Below are 18276 nucleotides of genomic sequence, written 5' to 3' on the forward strand. Positions count from 1 at the left end.
GAGGACCCAAGCTGGTGGCCTGGGAGGGGAGGCACCGATGCTACTCTTGGCTGCCCGGAGTGTCCTGCCCCCGCCCCCCCCCCCCCATGCAACCGACTTCTTGCTGTGGACTCTGCTTTATTTTCCGGGGTGGGGATGCAATATGGGGGAAAGAGCTATGGCACAGACCCAGCACCAATGTGCCAGCCCAGTGAGCTGCCGGGCACCTGTCTGCCTTTGATATTTTGAGTCACTATGTCTCGTCTCATGAACCAAGACAGCAGGAATTCCCTGCATCCAGTTCAACGGGAAATGGTCCCAGGGATCTCCCACTTCCTTCATTCACGGAAGAAGCCGGGAGGATAAAGGCTACGGTCCTCTCATGAATGCTTGTGCTATTCCACTGAGAGGTGTCGCTGGTTAACCTGACAGCTCGGGGACCGAGGCTGGGTGGATGTTATTTATCCACTCGCTGACGGCGCTGTCGTTCACCAGCTACCAAGTTGGACTCCTGGCTCTGGAAATTTAATGTGAGACAGCTGCGTGCAGCCAGTGGCGTCCAGCATTTTAAAAAGGTCAATTAAGAAACGGTGGATGGTGGTGCAGCTAATGACAGCCTGGAGGGGTGAACAGGGCCGAGGAAACAGAAGGGCTGAGGCGTCTATTACCGGAATGGAGAGTCGAGGGGAAGCGTGGTGGGGAGGGAGTCTATTGTCATCAGCCATAAAGCACGTCTGAGTTTTGCAGCAGAGAGCGGCACAGCTGTTTCCCTCCGCACGCCGCGCGGGGGGCAGTCTGTGAATGGGGGGCTCGGCAGGCAGAGCTGTCACCTGCATCAGCTTGATCAATCTGCAGGCAAAAATCGTTATCCTCCTCGCTGCCTGTTCCTTTGCACTTTCCGCTCTCCTACTTGGGGAGCATAAGGCAGACGCTGGAGTGATATTCAGAATGTGGGTCATGTTCTAGAAATCCATATTTTAAGCATTCCCCAACGCTGGGCTCCGCCTTCTCCTCCCGGGCGTGTGGGTGGGCGGTGGGTGGGTGGACAGGGGAGCCAGCAAGGGTTCTCCTCAGATGACCCATGTGCCCCTGGTTTCAGTAGGATGCAAACGTGGGGTGCAGGGTAGACCTTTTCCACTGTGATGGATGAAAGAGGGACATGAAGCCCTTAGGAAAGGTCTCTTTCAGCCTGTGACAGAATTGGCTTGTGGTTCAGGGAAGGCACTGTGTGGGACTCATTTTTTTTTTTTTTTTAATCAGACAAAGGGGCCGTAGGCTGCCAGGACATGCTTTTTGCCACATCTACCTGTCAAGCTAGAAATTCAATAGAGCAATGGGAATGCTAATTGATATGCAAAACAGGTCCAGGGTTCCTAGAAATGTCTAATGATCCTCTGGTTCCTTGCAAATGCAGAATTAAGACATGAACTACATGGGATGGGAGTAAGAACACCAACCTTTTCACTTGCTCTTTTTTTTTTTCTTTTAAAAATCTACTTTGGGGGAATTTCACCGGTGTTATAATTTCAAAAAAAAAAAAAAAAGAATATTGCAATCAATGGGGTTTGTCTTTCACACACTGGATATTTATTATTAGAAAATAGTTTTTATCAGCCGGCAGTACCAAACAAGTTGAAAGGAGCGTGCTTCTCACCATAATTTTTTTCTCCTAATGAAATTTAAATAAACAGCCCACTGTCGGGAGAGTCGCCACGCCATCCCCCACCCTTTAAAAACGGAATAAATGAAGTTTAGTACAAAATGTCCTTCAGATATGCCTTGTTCTGCAGTTGTTACGCTGTCCCCTTGAGTAAGAGTGAAGAAGGAGATGAAAAAAGACCACTCAGGTTATCAAATTACCCCAAAGAATCTACAGTAGAAACCGGGAAACAAATACGCTCACCCAAAACCAGCCGCGTCCAAACCAAGAAACCAGTTTTAACATCGGCTTTTCCATGGTGATTATCATCTGACTTTAATATATATCTATATATATATATATATATATTTGAAATAGTAATAAAAAAGGAAGCATTGAATTGCATCTTCCTCCTCTGTTAAACAGGTGTTCGGGAAACTCCATATAGTATCTGCTCGGTAAGCATGTCTGGCAGCTCAGCGAGTATCACGTGATTGCAGCATCCATGATTCCAAGTGAAACGGCTTTTGTGTTCTTTGGGGCGAGTCCGGTGCTAGGGGCGCAGTGCTCCCACGACTCCAGATGTCCCGAGACCCACGGCTTCAGGAAGGGTTTGGGGGTGGCTCAGTGCATGGCCCCAGTGCAGAAACTTCCGGAACCCCAAACGAGTCAACCAACCAGCCACACGGATGTCAGACAATGGTCTCCTTTGAGTTCCTCTTGACAGAGTGGAGGCCCAGCAGGGACTGCTGGTTAGAAGGGACGCTGACAGACTTTGGGATGAGGAGAATCACTCTCTGATTGGTCCGACGCCATTCGTTGTACAATCGACAGTGGTACCTAAATGACACCTGGGGTCAGGAGAGGGAACAGAAGGGAAGGTTTCAGGTCAGCAGAAGCCGATAATCAATCCAAGAAACAAACAGGTCACTGACAACAGCTCCGAACAGCTGGTGGCAGTACAGCGAGACGAGCCCCCCGGGGCCACACTGCGCTGGCCCGCAGCTGAGTGTTGGGAGATCGGCACCAACCAGAGAACACCCCCGTGTGAACACGGGCAGGGCTCCCGGGGCAGCCTCCTTCCTTCCTCCTCAGAGTGGAAACAATTAGGACATGAATAGGAAATGAGGTTCCTTCAGAGGCCGGATTTAGTTTGCGGATAGTAGCATTTGGGCCCCAAAGCATCAGTTGTGAAGCAGGCTGGCTATAGACAGCCGGGCAGAGTGGGTGCAGCTCTAGCTCTCGCCTCGGGGGTGGGACCTGGGCCGTGTGTCTTTCTGGTCCTCAGCTTTCTCTCTGTTAAATGAGAGGGATGCTTGGGTATCATGTCCCCTCCTGCAGGTTGGACACTGCACAATTCAACATTCAGACTGACTATGACAGGAAGGGTACCCTTCGGACTGTGCCATGCACAACTCTTACAACTGTACCAGTTGGCCCCTATAGGTGACCCCCGACTACCTGTAGCTCCGGCGTTCTATGGCTTCCAGTGGGGGAAGCTTCGTCGTGGGCACCAAGTCCCCGGATAAATTCTTCCTCAGCTCAGCCTGGGTAGGGTCCACTTCCCTGGGCACCTGCATGGCTCGTGCCTACCTCAGCATGGCATCAAGTGCTCCGTGCATCAGTGTATTTATGTCTCTCTCTCCCTGCTCCCCGAGCATCTCGGCAGCAGGGCTTGGGCTGTATTCATCACCGCATGCCTAGCACCTATCACGTGCCTGGCGCTTAGGAAGTTGCTCGGAGGAGTTTGCTGAGTGAATTGATGCCCTACGCTTTCTGATTGCAACCCTGCTTCAGATTTAAGACTCTCTTCTATAATATACAACACCATGAGCAGTAAACTGATGGCCAATCGTGGCGTAACTGTGCCGAAAAGTACTTGCTTCCCATGTAAATATCCTGGAATGAGACACATCTGTGGTTCGTTTTGGAGAAGGCTGGCGTCTGGCCTGGATGGACTGCCCGGGAAATTCAGAGTCGGTACTTCTGAAGATGCATGGACTCTCTTTAAAAATGGGGGAAGGTTCCTGTTTGAGAACATTCAGATGAGTAGGTAGGTGCTGGGAAGGAAGGTGCCTGTGAGCTCAGGCTGACAGATGACCCAGGATGGGCTATTTGATCGTCTGGGGTGGGTGCATTGGGCTGAACCCAGGACAGGGTCCGTGGTGGTCAGAGAGAGGGGTTACCCCACGGTTGGATTTCAGCGTTTCTGGAAGCAGAGGAGAGCACAGGCCCTGGATCAGAAAGGGCTTTACTGGTCCTCTGGCAGGATCATGAAATCCAAGGCCGCTCGCTTAAGTTTCCAAGGCTAGAAAGCAGATGCCACAGGCCGAGTGCCAGAGAGATTTGGGTATGAAAATATAAGCTTTTAAACTCACACAGATGTGCTTTTCTCCAAAAGGCCCTGAACATGCCAAAGTGGATCAGGTTTGGGTTGTTTTCTTTTTTTGTTTTTTCCAAGCTTGATTCTCATGCACGTATCCCTGCTGCTGCGTGGTGCTCCTTCCTGAGTGTGGGAGACGCAGGTGGGAAAGCCCGCTGCTCGGGGCCAAGAGCAGGGAGAGAGGAGAAGGCAGACTCGTACTCGTGAGGAGCTTTGGCAGTCCAAAAAGACTGGAATCTGGAGATACTATAGGAAAGCTGGGTTTCAAATCAAGAGACCCTTCATCTGTACGTTAAGGAGCTGTGCGTGCTGGACCCTGGTAAGCCGAGAAGTCACTGCGGGTGCGTGCAGGTGGCGCCTTCCCAGCGCTCTCGGGCCAGGCTCCCCAGGCCTGGATCCCCATTCTCTGCCTAGTGGCTCCGTGACATTGGGAGGGTTGCTTGCCACCCCCAAGCGTCAGTTTCCTTGTCGGCAAAACGTGAAGAGTGATGTCTGAGAGCGCACAGGAGCACTTAGCACCGTGCCTCACACACCGTAGTGTTGTTGACCTGTTATTTTTGATGCATTAAATATGGAAAAGAAGACGATTGTGTGATGCTCCTTCTTAGACACAGGGGAACTGGAGGACAAGAGAAAAAAGGCGCTATTTCCCTTGCTTTCAGTGTGGCCGGGGGTCAGCAGCAGGCTGTATCACCTGGGAGCTTGTTAGAACATCAGAATTTTGGGCTCCACCCAGACTGAAGGAATCAGAGCGTGCATTTTAACAAGCTCCCCAGGTGACTCACAGATCCGTTCGAGCCTGAGGAGCACTGCTGCAGGGAACCCAGGGAGTCAGTGACAGAGCTGGGCTCCTGGTTCCTTGGCCAGGAGGGGCAGAAATCAGCCCGCTTGTTGAGACAAACGAACGAGATATTATGCATTCCTCTGTCTTAATTGCCGTTAACCATCACAGTCTGCAAGCAAATCCAATCAATAAGAAGAAAGCATTGGATGAGGAGGACTCCTGGTAGGGGAAAATCCAGGAACTTGGGCATAATGCAGACGGGACCTTGGGTTTGCAAATGCTCTGGGCTAATGCTGAGCCTGGGCCAGGAGCTCCAAGACAGTCCCTTCCCGCAGTGGAACAGAATAGGAAAAAAAGGAGGTTTGACCTAGAGGAATAAAGAGGCAGCGAGGGGAGAATAAACAACAAACCAAGAAGAAGCTATGACTTCCGTAACACTGGGAACTTCGTTTAGATATTTCTTAAATGTCCCCGGGGGAGGAAGCAGAGAGAGAGAGAGAGAGAGAGAGAGAGAGAGAGAGAATCTGAAGCAGGCTCCACAGCCAGCACGGAGCCCAACATGGGGCTCCATCTCATGACCCTGAGATCAGGACCTGAGCCGAAATCAAGAGCTGGATGCCTAACCTACTGAGCCACCCACGCGCCCCTTAAATGTCTGTGTTACGGAGAGAAGAGGAAGAAAGAGCACAGGGCCACTATTCTAAAAATACTTCTTTTGGGATGGATTTCTGGAGGTATTCATTCCTTCAACCAAGGGATATCAACCTGTCGTGGGCAAGATCCTACAAAGAGCTGTGGTCACGCGGCCGGGGCAAGGAAGGATCACATTAGCATCTACCTCTCCCACTCAGGGAGGTGACAGGCGGTGGCCCAAGGTCTGCTGGGAGGTCACGGCAGGGTGTGGGAAATCTCAGTCCCCATTTTGTATTCTGCCCTTTCTCTCTGGAGGTTATGGCGTGATCGAGGCCTACAGACGGGGCGAGGGCCTTGTTAGTCGTCTTCCCAGAAACGGCCCAGCCCCCTGATCCCCAGCTGCACCAAGCAGGCGGGCCGTGTGTGAGCAAATGGGCCGCGGAGGACGGGCACAGGTCACCCTCAGCACCGTCAGGCCGCCGTGGGCCGTGGGGGCGGTGGCTCAGCCGGCGTGCACACGGTGACCTTTGTTGGGCAGTGTCCTCCCGGAGGTGTCCCGACTGTCTAAGGAGAATTCAGATGACTACCCAGGGGGCTGGGAGTCAGCCAGAGGAAACAGATGGCTCGTTCATTCCATTCCGGGCCTTCACCAGTGCCGCGCTGGGTGCTGGTTGCAGCCTCAGTGACGTGGGGAACTCAGGGGCTCCCCGCGGGTCCCTGCAGCATGGCAGCCCGGGTCCCCCACCTGTCCGCGTGCGGCTATTTCTAAGTGCCACCCTGGGTGACTTCTTGACCCCGAGCGTGGACTCAGTTGATGTCTCTCCTTGGACCTCAAACGGTCTGTGACATGGGCAGTGATGTTTGCAGGGCAGCGCTCCCCGGGCTCACGGAGCAGATCGCTGGCACCCCGGCCTCCTGGGTCCCCGATGCAGGCTTCTACATGGCAGGTTCCAGAAGGCCCAGCTCCCCGAGTGGCGGCAGGGCCGGACACGGACTGCAGAGGCGCGATGAGGCGGCGGCGGCGGGGCCATGTGTCCCCGTTCCCAGCGCCGGCAAGGCCCTGCCAGGAAGGCTCCTCCAAGCGGCAGCCGGGCTGGGACTGACACGGTGTTTGTTTATCTAAGACATTTTCACAGCATATTCTCCGGAAGCCTGACAGCTTGTTTACAATGGGTTTCTGCCGGAGGGCACTTTCCAAGTGCTGTCAGCTCCTGAGTTACGGCTCCTGCCAGGGCGGCTCAGTACAGCATTTATCTGGGAGGGAGCTGCCCGGATTCAGTAACCTCTGTTTCAGGGGCGCCGCAGCCCGGTTTCCACACCACTCAGAGGGGAGAACGCCCTCCCTTCCCTCCAGCTGCTCTGTGTCTTGCAGCCGGCTGGGCGTCCAGAGGAAGAAAGCCCCATGCCTGTTCTGGGTGCTCTGATGAATATTGCCGAAGGTCCCCCACCTGGTCCTTACGGTAGCCCAGTGACCCAGGGGCTGTCACTGTTCCGCCACTTTTTGTATAAGGGGAAGGCTGATCAGAGAGGTTAAGTACCCTGTTTAGAGAGACCCAGCTCTTAGGATGTTAAATCTTGGGTCCGACCACAGGGCCTTTGGGTTCTAATGCGTGTGCTTTTCACAGCCTCTTGGGAAGGTTTCCAGAGTGAAGTATGTTGTCACTCTCCTGCAAGAGCCCACTCCAGGCACCCTTCCCACCCAAGCCGCCTTTTATCTGAGATGGGTGATGAAACAGAGTCACATCCGCTTTCCCCCACGAAATCTTTCCCTTTCTTCCTCCCCTGGCCTCCTTTTCCTCTTTCGTAATAGGTGAGCATATGCTTTACAAAGCAGGTTTTCCAAAAGGCCTTAAATTGGTTTGGAAGCCCAATAACTAGGTCTACATCTTCAGCCACCCTCCACGCATGTAAGAAAAATCGCAGACTAGCAAACCTGTAAGCATGGTAAGAACTGACGGTTATTTTCCAGAGAACTTTCCTCGGGTGCTCTGTCCTTTCTGTCCCTAAGCAGCAGGGAGCCTGCGGCATAGGCATTCCTGTCATCCCCACTTTACGGATGAGGATGCTGAGGCCCAGAGACGTGGACTGACTTTTCCAAACTGGTGCAGTTAATGGGGAGTTAGTACTAAGGAGGATTTGATTTCTTATTCTAACCCTCTTCTCATTCCCATGGCCTTGTGACTTCTGAGTCCGCTTCGTCGCTTGATTCACAGTGAATCAGGACGCACTTGGGCAGCACAGACTTTTAAAGGAGGATGTCATACTTGTGCTGGTGGTGGGGGCGTCGTGAGGCTGGGAGCAGACTGCCTAAATTCCCCAGGGGACTTGGAGAGCGTTCAAGCATCAGAATGCTCCGTCTTTACCAAGGCTCGAGCCATGTCCCTCTTACTGAGACTGACGTGTTCCTCTACCTACCCCCTGAACGACACCCCTCCCCCCCCCCCGGCCCCTGCCCCGAGGGGAGGTACTGAGCTGCACAGTCACAGGACAAACAAGAGGGAAATGAGCTTGGGTGGGGGGCGCTATGGTAGGCCCGGCAGGAGTGGCAGCTGGTGGGACAGGGTTTGGAAGCCAGAGCAAAGGGGCAAGTGCGAGTGAGCGCTAGAAGCTTCCACATGCTGACGCTGTGCTGTGGGATGAGAGAATGGTACGCTCTGGACAGGAAACACCTATTAAGTAACCGTGGAACGTGCTCAGATTAGGAATGAGCAGGCACAGCAGAATCATGCCAGGAAGCGGGGCGCCCGGTTTCTGAAACGAGTCTGGAGGGTAGTGACGTTCTTCCCCGCAGGTCCCAGAGGGAAACATAAAGAGTGAGATCAGTGCTGTGCCAACTGCCGCCCAAGCACTCAACTCTCTTCAGGAGTTAAGTGAATGAAAAAAACAGACGTGTTTAAGAATTCCTCCTCGTATACAGCAGGCATGCTTATTGGGAAATGGGTTTCTTTGGTGGAGGCTTCTCGCCAGATAAATGAGCGTTTTTATGGGCAGCGGAGTCAATAGCCCAACACACGGAATAATCATCAGGCGAACGGCAGCTCCAGGTCCAACAAAGACTTCAGGCTGTGTCAGGGAGCAAGAAGCAAAGGGCAGCAGGGGATTCATGATCTGCACAGGCAGTGACAGCCACAGCGGCCAAGCCCATCATTCATAACACGGTGCAACCCCGGCAAGAGTGAGAACCCTAAGCCAGAGAAAGAACACGCCCGCCTCACCGTGCACGGCGCCCTAGAACCCTGGACGAGGCTAAGTGTCTAGGGTGTGTGTCTTTGACTGATGGGCTCTCGGAAGCTGGGGCTTTTTCTTTCCTGGATCTGCTCTTCCCAGCAGCACACTGACACGGACACACACCCAGGCACGCGCATACACAAGCACACGCGCGCGGTGATAAACCCCCGCAGATCTGTCTGCTACGGGGCAAGTGGGGCTGCCAGCTCCAGCGGCTCCGAGCCCCGGGGCCACGGGCCGTACTTACGAGTGTCCAAAAGAGGTAAATAGTGAAGAGTGCCACAGTGAGTGCAATCAGTCCGACGGCCTCCAGCCGACTACTAAAGTGCAGGTGGTCCACGGCGCCCCGCAGGCAGAGCCAGCCCGAGATGGTGGCCAGCGGCGTGATGAACAAGAAGCACACCATGTCTCCAAACAGAGTCCGCTTCTCGTGCTGGGGGCCTGGGTTTCGGAGCCACTGCCGGGGACAGGGGGAGACAGAGAAAAGCAAGGTCACAGTTAGAGGCCGGGGTGGAGTGGAGACACACCACTCTCGAGGGTGTCTCTGTCTTCCGAAACTGGACACGGGCGCTTCTGACCTGAGATCACAAGGAAGCATTAGGGGCTCATTTCCGTATCTCGCCTCCCCGGGGAATGGGGGTTATGGATAATAATTTAACATGACAACAGTGATGATGATAAAAATAGGAACTTTAAAAAGTGTCTTTGCTGTAGGTGGCCTGCTGTTTTTGAAAACAGTTCAGTGGTTATTATTTTGAACACTGACCCTACAGGAAGATAGAGAGGGTATTATTTCCGGAAGGTAATAGTTGAGATCCGAGAAGTGCTGTGGTGTGGCCAAAGGCTTCCAGTATCTTGACCCTGGGAATGTCTGCAGGCGGGGGTCAACTCAGCACGCCTGGGTTGCTCAAATCGTGCCTGTTCCCCAGAAAGACCCATTTTCAAGATTGGCTCTGTAGAGAGGAGCTCTGAGCCCCTGCGATATTCTGCCTTTTACTAATGTCTTTGCGTGCCTGAGGCCTTGGGCCATATGGTAAGAGTATAATGAAATCGTTTATGCCAACAATGTGATTTATGTTGAACACCTCTTCGCTGTGAGGGGGGCCTGGATTCTGAGGAGCCCAGGGCAGTCCTGCAGGCGCTTCGTGCCTATGTGACTGACCCCAATAAACAGCCCAGACACCAAGGCTTGGGGTGATAATGCTTTGTGTGTCACAAATCGTTGCTGGAAAGATTAAGCAGATCGGTGTGACATTACTGGGAGGGCACACCTGGGAGCTTGTGCCTGGTTTCTCCTGGACTTTGCCCCATGGACCCTCTCCCTCTGCTGATTTTAATTGGTATTCTTCTGCTGTAATAAACTGTAACCATGAGGAAAAGAGCTTTTCTGATTCCTGTGAGGCCTTCTAGTCAATCATAAGAGCCTAAGGGTGGTTTGGGGATCCCCCACAGAGTGAGACTCATGTGACCCCATGAACTCGGTAATGCCCCTCCTTGTGTCCTGAACCTTCTTAGGATGGTCCCTGATATCTTAATTGTGCTGCCCAATTCGGGGTCTGAACCAGCCCAAAAAGGGTGGTAAAAACTTTGTGCTTGTTGAAAAACCAGCCGTGAGAATTCCTACAGGATGGGAACAGAGTTGCTGTGCTCCCACTTAGGGAATTGTTGAATGCGTGCTGAAATGTTTTCCATAATCCAATCCAGGAAGAGTCATGCTTACATATTGGTGTTGGTGCGTAACGGTAACGAGGCCTGGGGGCTTTTCTTCACATTAGCACTGGAACATGTCTCCGAATCCTGCCATCTCGCTACCCCATGTGGTACTAGCCGAGGCCCAAGGGTCCAGAGGAGGGGCTCAAGCACAGTTGTTGGGGTGGGAAGAGACGCTGGTGGAGTCTGCCTTCCATCTCATCCCATAAACAAAGGGGGGCTTCAAGGTGCCGTGGGCTGGCCCCCGAATGGGAGCATTATGGGATGCTGAGCAGACACTCCAAGCTGCGACTTCCAGACGAGCATTGGTGGGAGGGAAAGGAGCATGAGAGGGGACACAGGAGTGGGTGGTGCGCAGTGGAGGGTGAAGGGCAGACCATGTTCAAGGGCAGGAGGAAGAGACAGAAGAGCCGCGGAAAGGGCAAGTGAGGTGAGGACAGAGCGGCGGAAGGGCCAGCAAAAGCCCCAGGGAGTGAGCAGAAGAGGCGGGAGGGAAAAGGCACGGATGAGGTTTCCCGGGAGGTGCCCTGCCTTGAGTGTTTGGCCGAGGCGAACGTTAAATGACCCACAGTGCCCCGCACACCACTTTCCAGGGACCGTCCACCTTACACGTGTGCGGCGATGCTGAAGGATGTCAACCTCAGCGCAAAAATGGACGCGAGTAGATAGATCATGGGGAGACGACTTGCTCTGAATAGATATACAGCATTATAAAAATTTCACAGAAATGCCTAAGTGATCAAGTGCAAAAGGATATCGACCCTGCCACGCATCGTCCTGTTACCGCACACATCTCAGTGGCTTCAAGGAATTCAGCGAGCTCTTATTAATAACACTTCCTTGCCTAAATACTGGGACTATCGCTACGAGGTGGAGAGTAGGAATTGGACGTGATTCTCCTAATTTTATGGAGGCTCAGCAAGGTTAATGATTGCTTCAGGTGACTTAGGGGTCACAGTGAGGAGAGGACTTGGATTTCTCTACTCTTGCTCAGATGTCCTATCTGTAAAATATCTGAAAAATACTAAAATTGCAAGGCATTCAGAAATCCAGCTCCTTAAACAATGTTGCCCGAATTGCGGCAACCTGATTCCTCTTGCAGATTTTCCCTGGAAGCAGATCTGGAAGCCTGGCCTGCTTTTCTGCATCCTCACTGGCTGGGACATAGTAGATTCTCAATAAATAGGCAACAGATGTGCGCAGAGAAGCGGACCTCCCTGCAAAGACTACCCCCAGTTCCTTCTGCTGGAGAATTCCGAATACATTTTATGAAAATTAATTTAGTATTTTACTTATCTATGTGGCCCTTGACATTACCCAATGAAATGACTCAGGTGTGGAAGGAGGTAATTATAAATCATTGGTTATCTCCATCGAGTGTAAGATAAATCACAAAAGTGAGATTAGTATTACTACTGGTTCCCAGTTTCTCATTTTCTAATGGTTCTTTGATCTACGTTTCAGAAAAATTTCCAGGCCTTTTTTATATGTACATGATCATCTAATATCTGGATTCTGCACATTATTAACTCTCTCTCTCTATATATATTTTTAGCTTACTCTTTATGTTATTTACTATTTACTGCTGGGTCATATTTAGGTATGAAGTTGTTTGTTTGTTTGTGGTTTTTTTGTTTGTTTGTTTTTAAAGTAAAGCTCTGTACCCAGTGTGGGTCTTGAACTCACAACCCTGAGATCAGTAGTCGCACGCTCTACCGGCTGAGCCGGCCAGGTGCCCCAGGTATGAAGTTCTTTAAATAAGTAGTATTATGTTAAAGTCTGTGACTTCTTCAGAACCCCGAGTGTTCTTGATCTCTTACACCAATGCAGGTCCCATGAACAAAACCACTGGTAAGACCTGTTGATGAATAAAAAAACTGCTCTCTGTTCTCTGATAAGAATGTCTGCCAGAGTATCCAATGAGGTTGCTATGGGATATTTACACAAGCAGAGTTTATAACAGAGGAAATTTGATTACACCTCAAATTTCTAGCAAGAAGGGACTGTCTAAATAAATGACAGAACTTACTTAGACCGCCATAGAGTAATTTCAAAGGCTACTGCACGTTTTATATTGACTGCCGTGATACATTGCTGGGCAGGAGGAGAGTTTACTGGACAGAATGTATACTATGATCCTGTATCGGTAATGTTATATTTACAAACACATAGACATTTACACCGACGTAGACGGAGTGGATTTACATAGACAAAGACCAGAAGGATTCCTAGCAAAACAGCAGCCACTGTTGGTGGTGGAATCATGAGTGGTCTTTAATTTTTTTTTTGCTTTGTATGTATTTTCTTGCTCTTCTCAAATGAACATGGATTACCCATGTAAACAGATATATATTTATTAGCTGTGTAGGAAACATCGGGAGGGAGAGAGGGAGAGGGGCACTGAGTGAGAGATAGGGAGAGAAGAGGGAGTCAGGGAGGGAGATGTCCAGCTAGTGCTTTGTGAACTAGAGCGAGGAGAAAAAAATAGTGCTGCACTATGGCGGGGGCAAGCTCGGTGCTAGAAAGCCGAGTTAATTACGCACCGTCTCATTGAGGCCTCGCAGTAACGCTGTGGAGCATATGCTCACATTATCCCCACTTTACAGATGCAGACACGGGGAGAAGAGAGTTTGCTGACTCACCTAAGGACAGACGGCAAGTGGGGGGTTGGGGTGGGATTCAAACCAGCCTCACTTTGCTGTTCCTTGCTTTCCATATTTCCATTTTCTTTCTGCACCAAATGGCACGTGTGTGTGTGCGTGTGTGCACTAGATTTCTGGCAAGTTTCCAGCTAGGTGGGCTACAGTAAGTCCTGCTGTTTTACTGGCTCATCAGGTAGCTGAAGGACTGGCTGGCCAGGACGTTATCGTGGTAATTTAAAAAAATATTCTTAGGCTACTATTCTGTTGTATGTTAATTCTTTTACCACATCACAATGAGGTGTAATGTCTGGGCATTTAATCTCAGAGACATTTTGGCCTCATTTACAATAGACAAAAGGTTGATCTCAATTATTGTTCAATTTGACTTTTTGCTGTCTTGTGCCGCTCTAATCACTTATACTTATGATACGTATCATACGTAGAGTATTGAATCTGTTCTGTAGCAGCGTCTTCATTTCCCAAATATGTAATACAGAGCAGGCTGTGACAGAGTGGCAGGTTGGTTTGTGTGTCCGTCTTGCCACCTGACCCTGGGTGGATGCTTCCTCACTGGCATCTCGCACATTCGGCATTTACAACGTTCAGTCAGTGACGGGAGCTTCCGCTTACTCACGCGTTACGATATGCAAAGCACTGTCTTTATGCTACGTGAAGTAACGGACTTACTCGTCAATAACCTTTGAAAGAGGCACCATTATTATCACCAGTGTTTTATAGATAGGGCAACTGAGGCACAGAGAAGTCAAATGACTTGTAAAAGATTGACCTTGGCTTTGATCCATGTTGTCTAGCTCCAAAATAATCTCTTCTATCATCATTCTTAGTTAAAAAAAAAAAAAAAAGGCAGTGGGTAGGAGGAGGCTCGTACCTTCAATGTTTTTATTGGTGTAAGAGAGTTCCCTGGGAGCCTGATACTAATTTATCCTGCCACTTGTGGACAGCTTTTGCAGCTAGAATATCGTTCTTGAAGGGGCTTTAGTTTAACATTAGTCTTCTGCTTATACTTGGTGGTTAGCTGTGCTTTAAAAGCTGAGGTCGATGCTTGAGAATACCAGTTTGTATGGCATCTCTCACCTGGCTGGCCTACCCACGCGGTGGCCAGGGGATCTGTCGGCAACGCGGGCACCCTTCCTGCCTTCTGTTCTCTGGTTCCATCAGAAACATAAAGCACAGAGACTATGCAACGAGCTGCCTATTTTTCTGGGGTTACCTCATTCCAATCACTAACTCGTTCCCAAACCAGGAGACTGATCTGCTCTTGGAAATAGGTACAAAAACCAACCACCCAACCAACTGTCTAAACAAAACAGAACACCCCCATGGCGATCAGCAGCGTAGGGCCAGAGACAGCAGAGGGAAGGCAAGTAGCATTCCCCCAGCGACGCAGTGTCATTCACTGGCTGTGAGTGTAACATCCAAGGTGAGCCGGGCACCAGTGATGCCTTCCAAGGTGGGCTAACTGTGGGTTCGGATCTAATTACAGCATCAATTTGTTAAATCCCTTACTTGGGGGGTAGGAGTGAAGGGGGTGCAGAGCTCCAGGACATTAGATCCTGTCTCCCAGGCTCCGAGTTAATCGGCTTAAATCCTCAAGGTAGACAGGACAGCGTGCGGGTCAGTTTGTACTGGAACCAGATTATACTCTGGTGGCTAATAGCTCTGATCGATTACAACCTTCCCCATGAATCTCCTTAATGAGAATCCATCACGAGAATGGAAGAAACTGACAGAAAGGATAACAACTGATAGAACCGTCACAAATTTATGGAGAGGAAAAGGAAAGAGGAGGCAAGGTCTCACCATGGTTTCTCAATGGGTTTATCTGCTTGAGTGTGTCCTGTTAATCTGACACTTGGCAGAGTTATTAACCAAGGGTTTACCTTCCTTGGCGTGGGTCTTATTTTTGAAGCCCAACTCATTTCACACTAAGCTGTCTGTTTGCCTGGGGAGCTGCAAGGTCAAAGGGGCAGTGCAGTGATCAGACGGATAGTGACCGGTCCTTTGCATGATCTGGAGATTAGGACGAAACATGAAAATCATGCATTTCCGTTTACTTGAGACACAACAGAGAACAAAAACAAACAAACTCCTACCGATGTTTTAAATCCCCGAACTCCAGTCTGTCAGTGAATTTCCAGGACAGCTGAAGTCGCCCAGAAAGAAATTCTGACTCTGGGGGAGCTGAAGGAGATGCTTACTCCGGATATCCATCCAACCAGGCTTGTAGCAATGCATCTCAAATGAAAACTTCACAGAGGATTTGCTCGTGATCCTAAAATGTCCTTCTCCAGCCTTGGCCTCCCTCCAAAGCCCCAGATGTGCGCATTCAACAGCCCACTCAACATCTCCACTTAGATGACTAACAGACGACTTAGACTCAATCTGTCCAAAACAGAACTCTGCATTTAGCACATACTTTTCTCCACGTCTCCTCCATCTCAGCGAATGACATCACCACCCACCCAGTCGCGCAGCCGGCCGTTCTCTTTCTGTCTTACCCACCACACCTCGCCTATCGGCACCACCTTCAATTGGTATCTGGGATCTGTGCGCTTCCTTCCACGTCCATGGCCACCATTCCTGGGCCACGATTGCCATCCCTGGGCCACGATCATCTTGTGTATGGGAGGCAACAGCCTCCCTGCTTCCGCTCTGGCTTCCCTACGGTCTGGCTCCAAAACCATTTGGGGTAACTTTGAACGTCCATCCATCAGAGCACGTAGCTCCTTTGCTTAAGGCTCTCCAATGGTCAGAATCAAGTCCGGACTTTTTACCTAGGACTACAAGAAGACCTGACCTCACACCTGCCTACCGCTCTGACCACGCCCCCACTCCCTCTCCCCCTTCATGTCCTTTACCTGTGGCTGTTCCCATACGGAGGGCAGGTTTTGCCCAGATACTTGCACAGTTGGCTCCTTCCAATATTTAGGTCTCAGCTCAAATGGTACCTTCGTGTTGCAAACACTCCTTGCGTCTACTAACGGTGCCTGGCTATATTTTCTACAGAGCGCACGACACTCTCTGAAAAGATGCTCTTTATTTATTTGTCTGTTCACTTGTTTATAATTTGCTCCCTACTTCATCGAGAGCTCTATGTGACAGGGACTTCATTTCCGTTCATTCTTGTATGCCTCGATCCAAGAGCAGTGCTGGAGCTCAGTCGATGCTTTTAATGAAAATGAATGAATAAACATCTGGATGCCACTAGCCCTGACCAGAGAGGATCTTACAATATTAATTAGATTAATAAAATCGATTGGTGAGGAGACACTTCAGTTGGTGGGTAGACATCAAGTCCTGAAGTTTACTGCGTTTAGTCTTCTGGAGCAGAGATCCTTACGTAGCGTTCTTTTTAGGTTTCCAAGAGAAATATCTACACGTTATTTTGTTGCTCCAAGGTGAAAAACCTGTAGTTTCAGTTCAAGTTTTTTTTAAAGATGTAAATAATTGTGGAATGCCATCTGTTTTTCCACAGGTCATGAAACAGCATGAGAAATCCAGTAAATTATTCAAGGTCCTTTGTACTGTTTTTTGGTCACAATTACAATGTTTTTTCTACCCTGAAAACTACCTTGAACTACACGAGAAGAAAATGTCAGATGTCCATTTAAAAATTATACAACTCAGGTGCAACCAAAAATATGTACTGAGTGCCTATTATGTGCCGGATATTTTCACTGAATTTAATAACAGCAGGTGGTGTGATTATTCCCACTTTGAATTAGGGTATTAAGCCTCAGTGAGGTTAAGGCACTCGTTCAGGGTTACATAGCAGAGGAGCCAGGGTTCGAGATCTCCAGCGTACTGTTCTTTCAACTCTTTCCCTCAGCTTGCTTTTATACTGCATAAAATCTTACAGCAATTTTTTTCTTAAAAAATTTTTTGAAGAAAAATGCTTTTAATTGAAGTGTAGTGGACATAGAGTGTTTTACTATGTTATATTAGTTTCATGTATAAATACATGAAACCTTGATCCTGATTTCTGTTACCTCCCACAGTAGATAAGGTTGGGGAAGTAGCACCATGCAGGGAATAAAAGGGGGGCAGAGATGCTGCTTCCCAGGCCCCCCCACCCTGTGAGCTCCCCCAAATGCTCCTCGTCAAGTTTTTTCACCTTTGGGGGAGTAAAAAAAACAGGAGTCTCCCTCACAGGAGTGAGGACGGTGCGGCTTTGAGGGGACTGGTGAAGGACCCTCTCTCTCTGCCTCAAGTTCCCACTTTTGTTCAAGGCATCGGGTTCAACTAGAGAATGTGTGCATCGTCTTTCAGCCCGGGGCTCTTCTGAGCCCAGGCTGTGTATTCGCTGCTTCCTAGACAGCTCTCCGTCTGTGCAAGCAATGTGTCCAACTCGACCAGGTCCGCCACGGAGCCCTGGGGTCACTGGCGTCACGCAGCTCCCACCCATGTTGTCCCACAGCGCCTGCCGGCTCCTGTCAACCCCCTCCTCCCCATCCTGATTGTGCCTCTCCTCATCCCCGTGCCCTGCAGGCAAGGGATCCGAGCGTCCTGTTGGTTCTTCTGGAAGACATCTTGAACACATTCACATCTCTCTCTCTCCAGTGCCACTACTCTCCCAAGCCAGCCTCGCCTCTCACTGCGGTTGCCTCCTCACCCTCCTGCTCCTGTTACCCTCGAAGCCAGTTTCTCTGAAGCAGCAAGATCACCCCACTTCTGTCGATTCAGACTCCCCGGCGGCTCCCCATGGCACGGAGCCTAACGCCTCGCTGTGGCCCATGAGCCCTGTGTGATGCGGCCCGGGTTGTTGGGGGTCCGAGGGTAGGAGTCACAGGATCTGTGATTTGGGGATGGGGATTTTCACAACCTCTAAGTGAAATCTAGCATCTCATTGAGTCATGCAGAAAATCTTACTGGTATGAGCAGTGCTTGTGGCTTTGTGATCAATGAAAATCACAGATATCCCACATCCCATTAAATTGTGGCAGACATCGTGCCATATTGCTACTTCAGATCTGCCACAAAATGTGTTAAAGAAGCACTTAGATTTTACATCACAACTTTTGGGTTTTCAGTACTTTGATAGCTGTTTTAGAGTATAACGGGTTATCGTTGCATGCCAAATGGGCCATCCATGCATTCCATGATTCTGAGAAGGAGGCCACACGCTTCAACAGAGCACCAGCGGGTCCGTGAGGGAAAAGTTTAGGCACCTGGAATCTGGCCCCTTTGACCTCTCAAGCCATGCCCTTCTCGGTGTTCCTTCCTGATTTGGGAAATGCTGACCCGGTTCGTGCCGAGG

General features: G+C 50.2%; 1 protein-coding gene across 1 annotated transcript in view; it reads right to left on the reverse strand.

The window, feature by feature from the left end:
• Window positions 1-1545: 1545 nt before the first annotated feature.
• The window catches only part of MARCHF3 (membrane associated ring-CH-type finger 3), a 135611-nt gene continuing 118880 nt past the window's right edge, over window positions 1546-18276 (reverse strand). The window contains exons 4-5 of the mRNA XM_026507869.4: window positions 8894-9103; window positions 1546-2469 (exon numbers count right to left, since the gene is read on the reverse strand). Of these exons, the coding sequence (XP_026363654.1) occupies window positions 2311-2469; window positions 8894-9103 (369 nt within the window). The 3' untranslated portion in view covers window positions 1546-2310. The remainder of the gene's footprint in view (window positions 2470-8893; window positions 9104-18276) is intronic.

Source organism: Ursus arctos, unplaced genomic scaffold (assembly GCF_023065955.2).
Source record: "Ursus arctos isolate Adak ecotype North America unplaced genomic scaffold, UrsArc2.0 scaffold_5, whole genome shotgun sequence".
Taxonomy (NCBI): Eukaryota; Metazoa; Chordata; class Mammalia; order Carnivora; family Ursidae; genus Ursus; species Ursus arctos.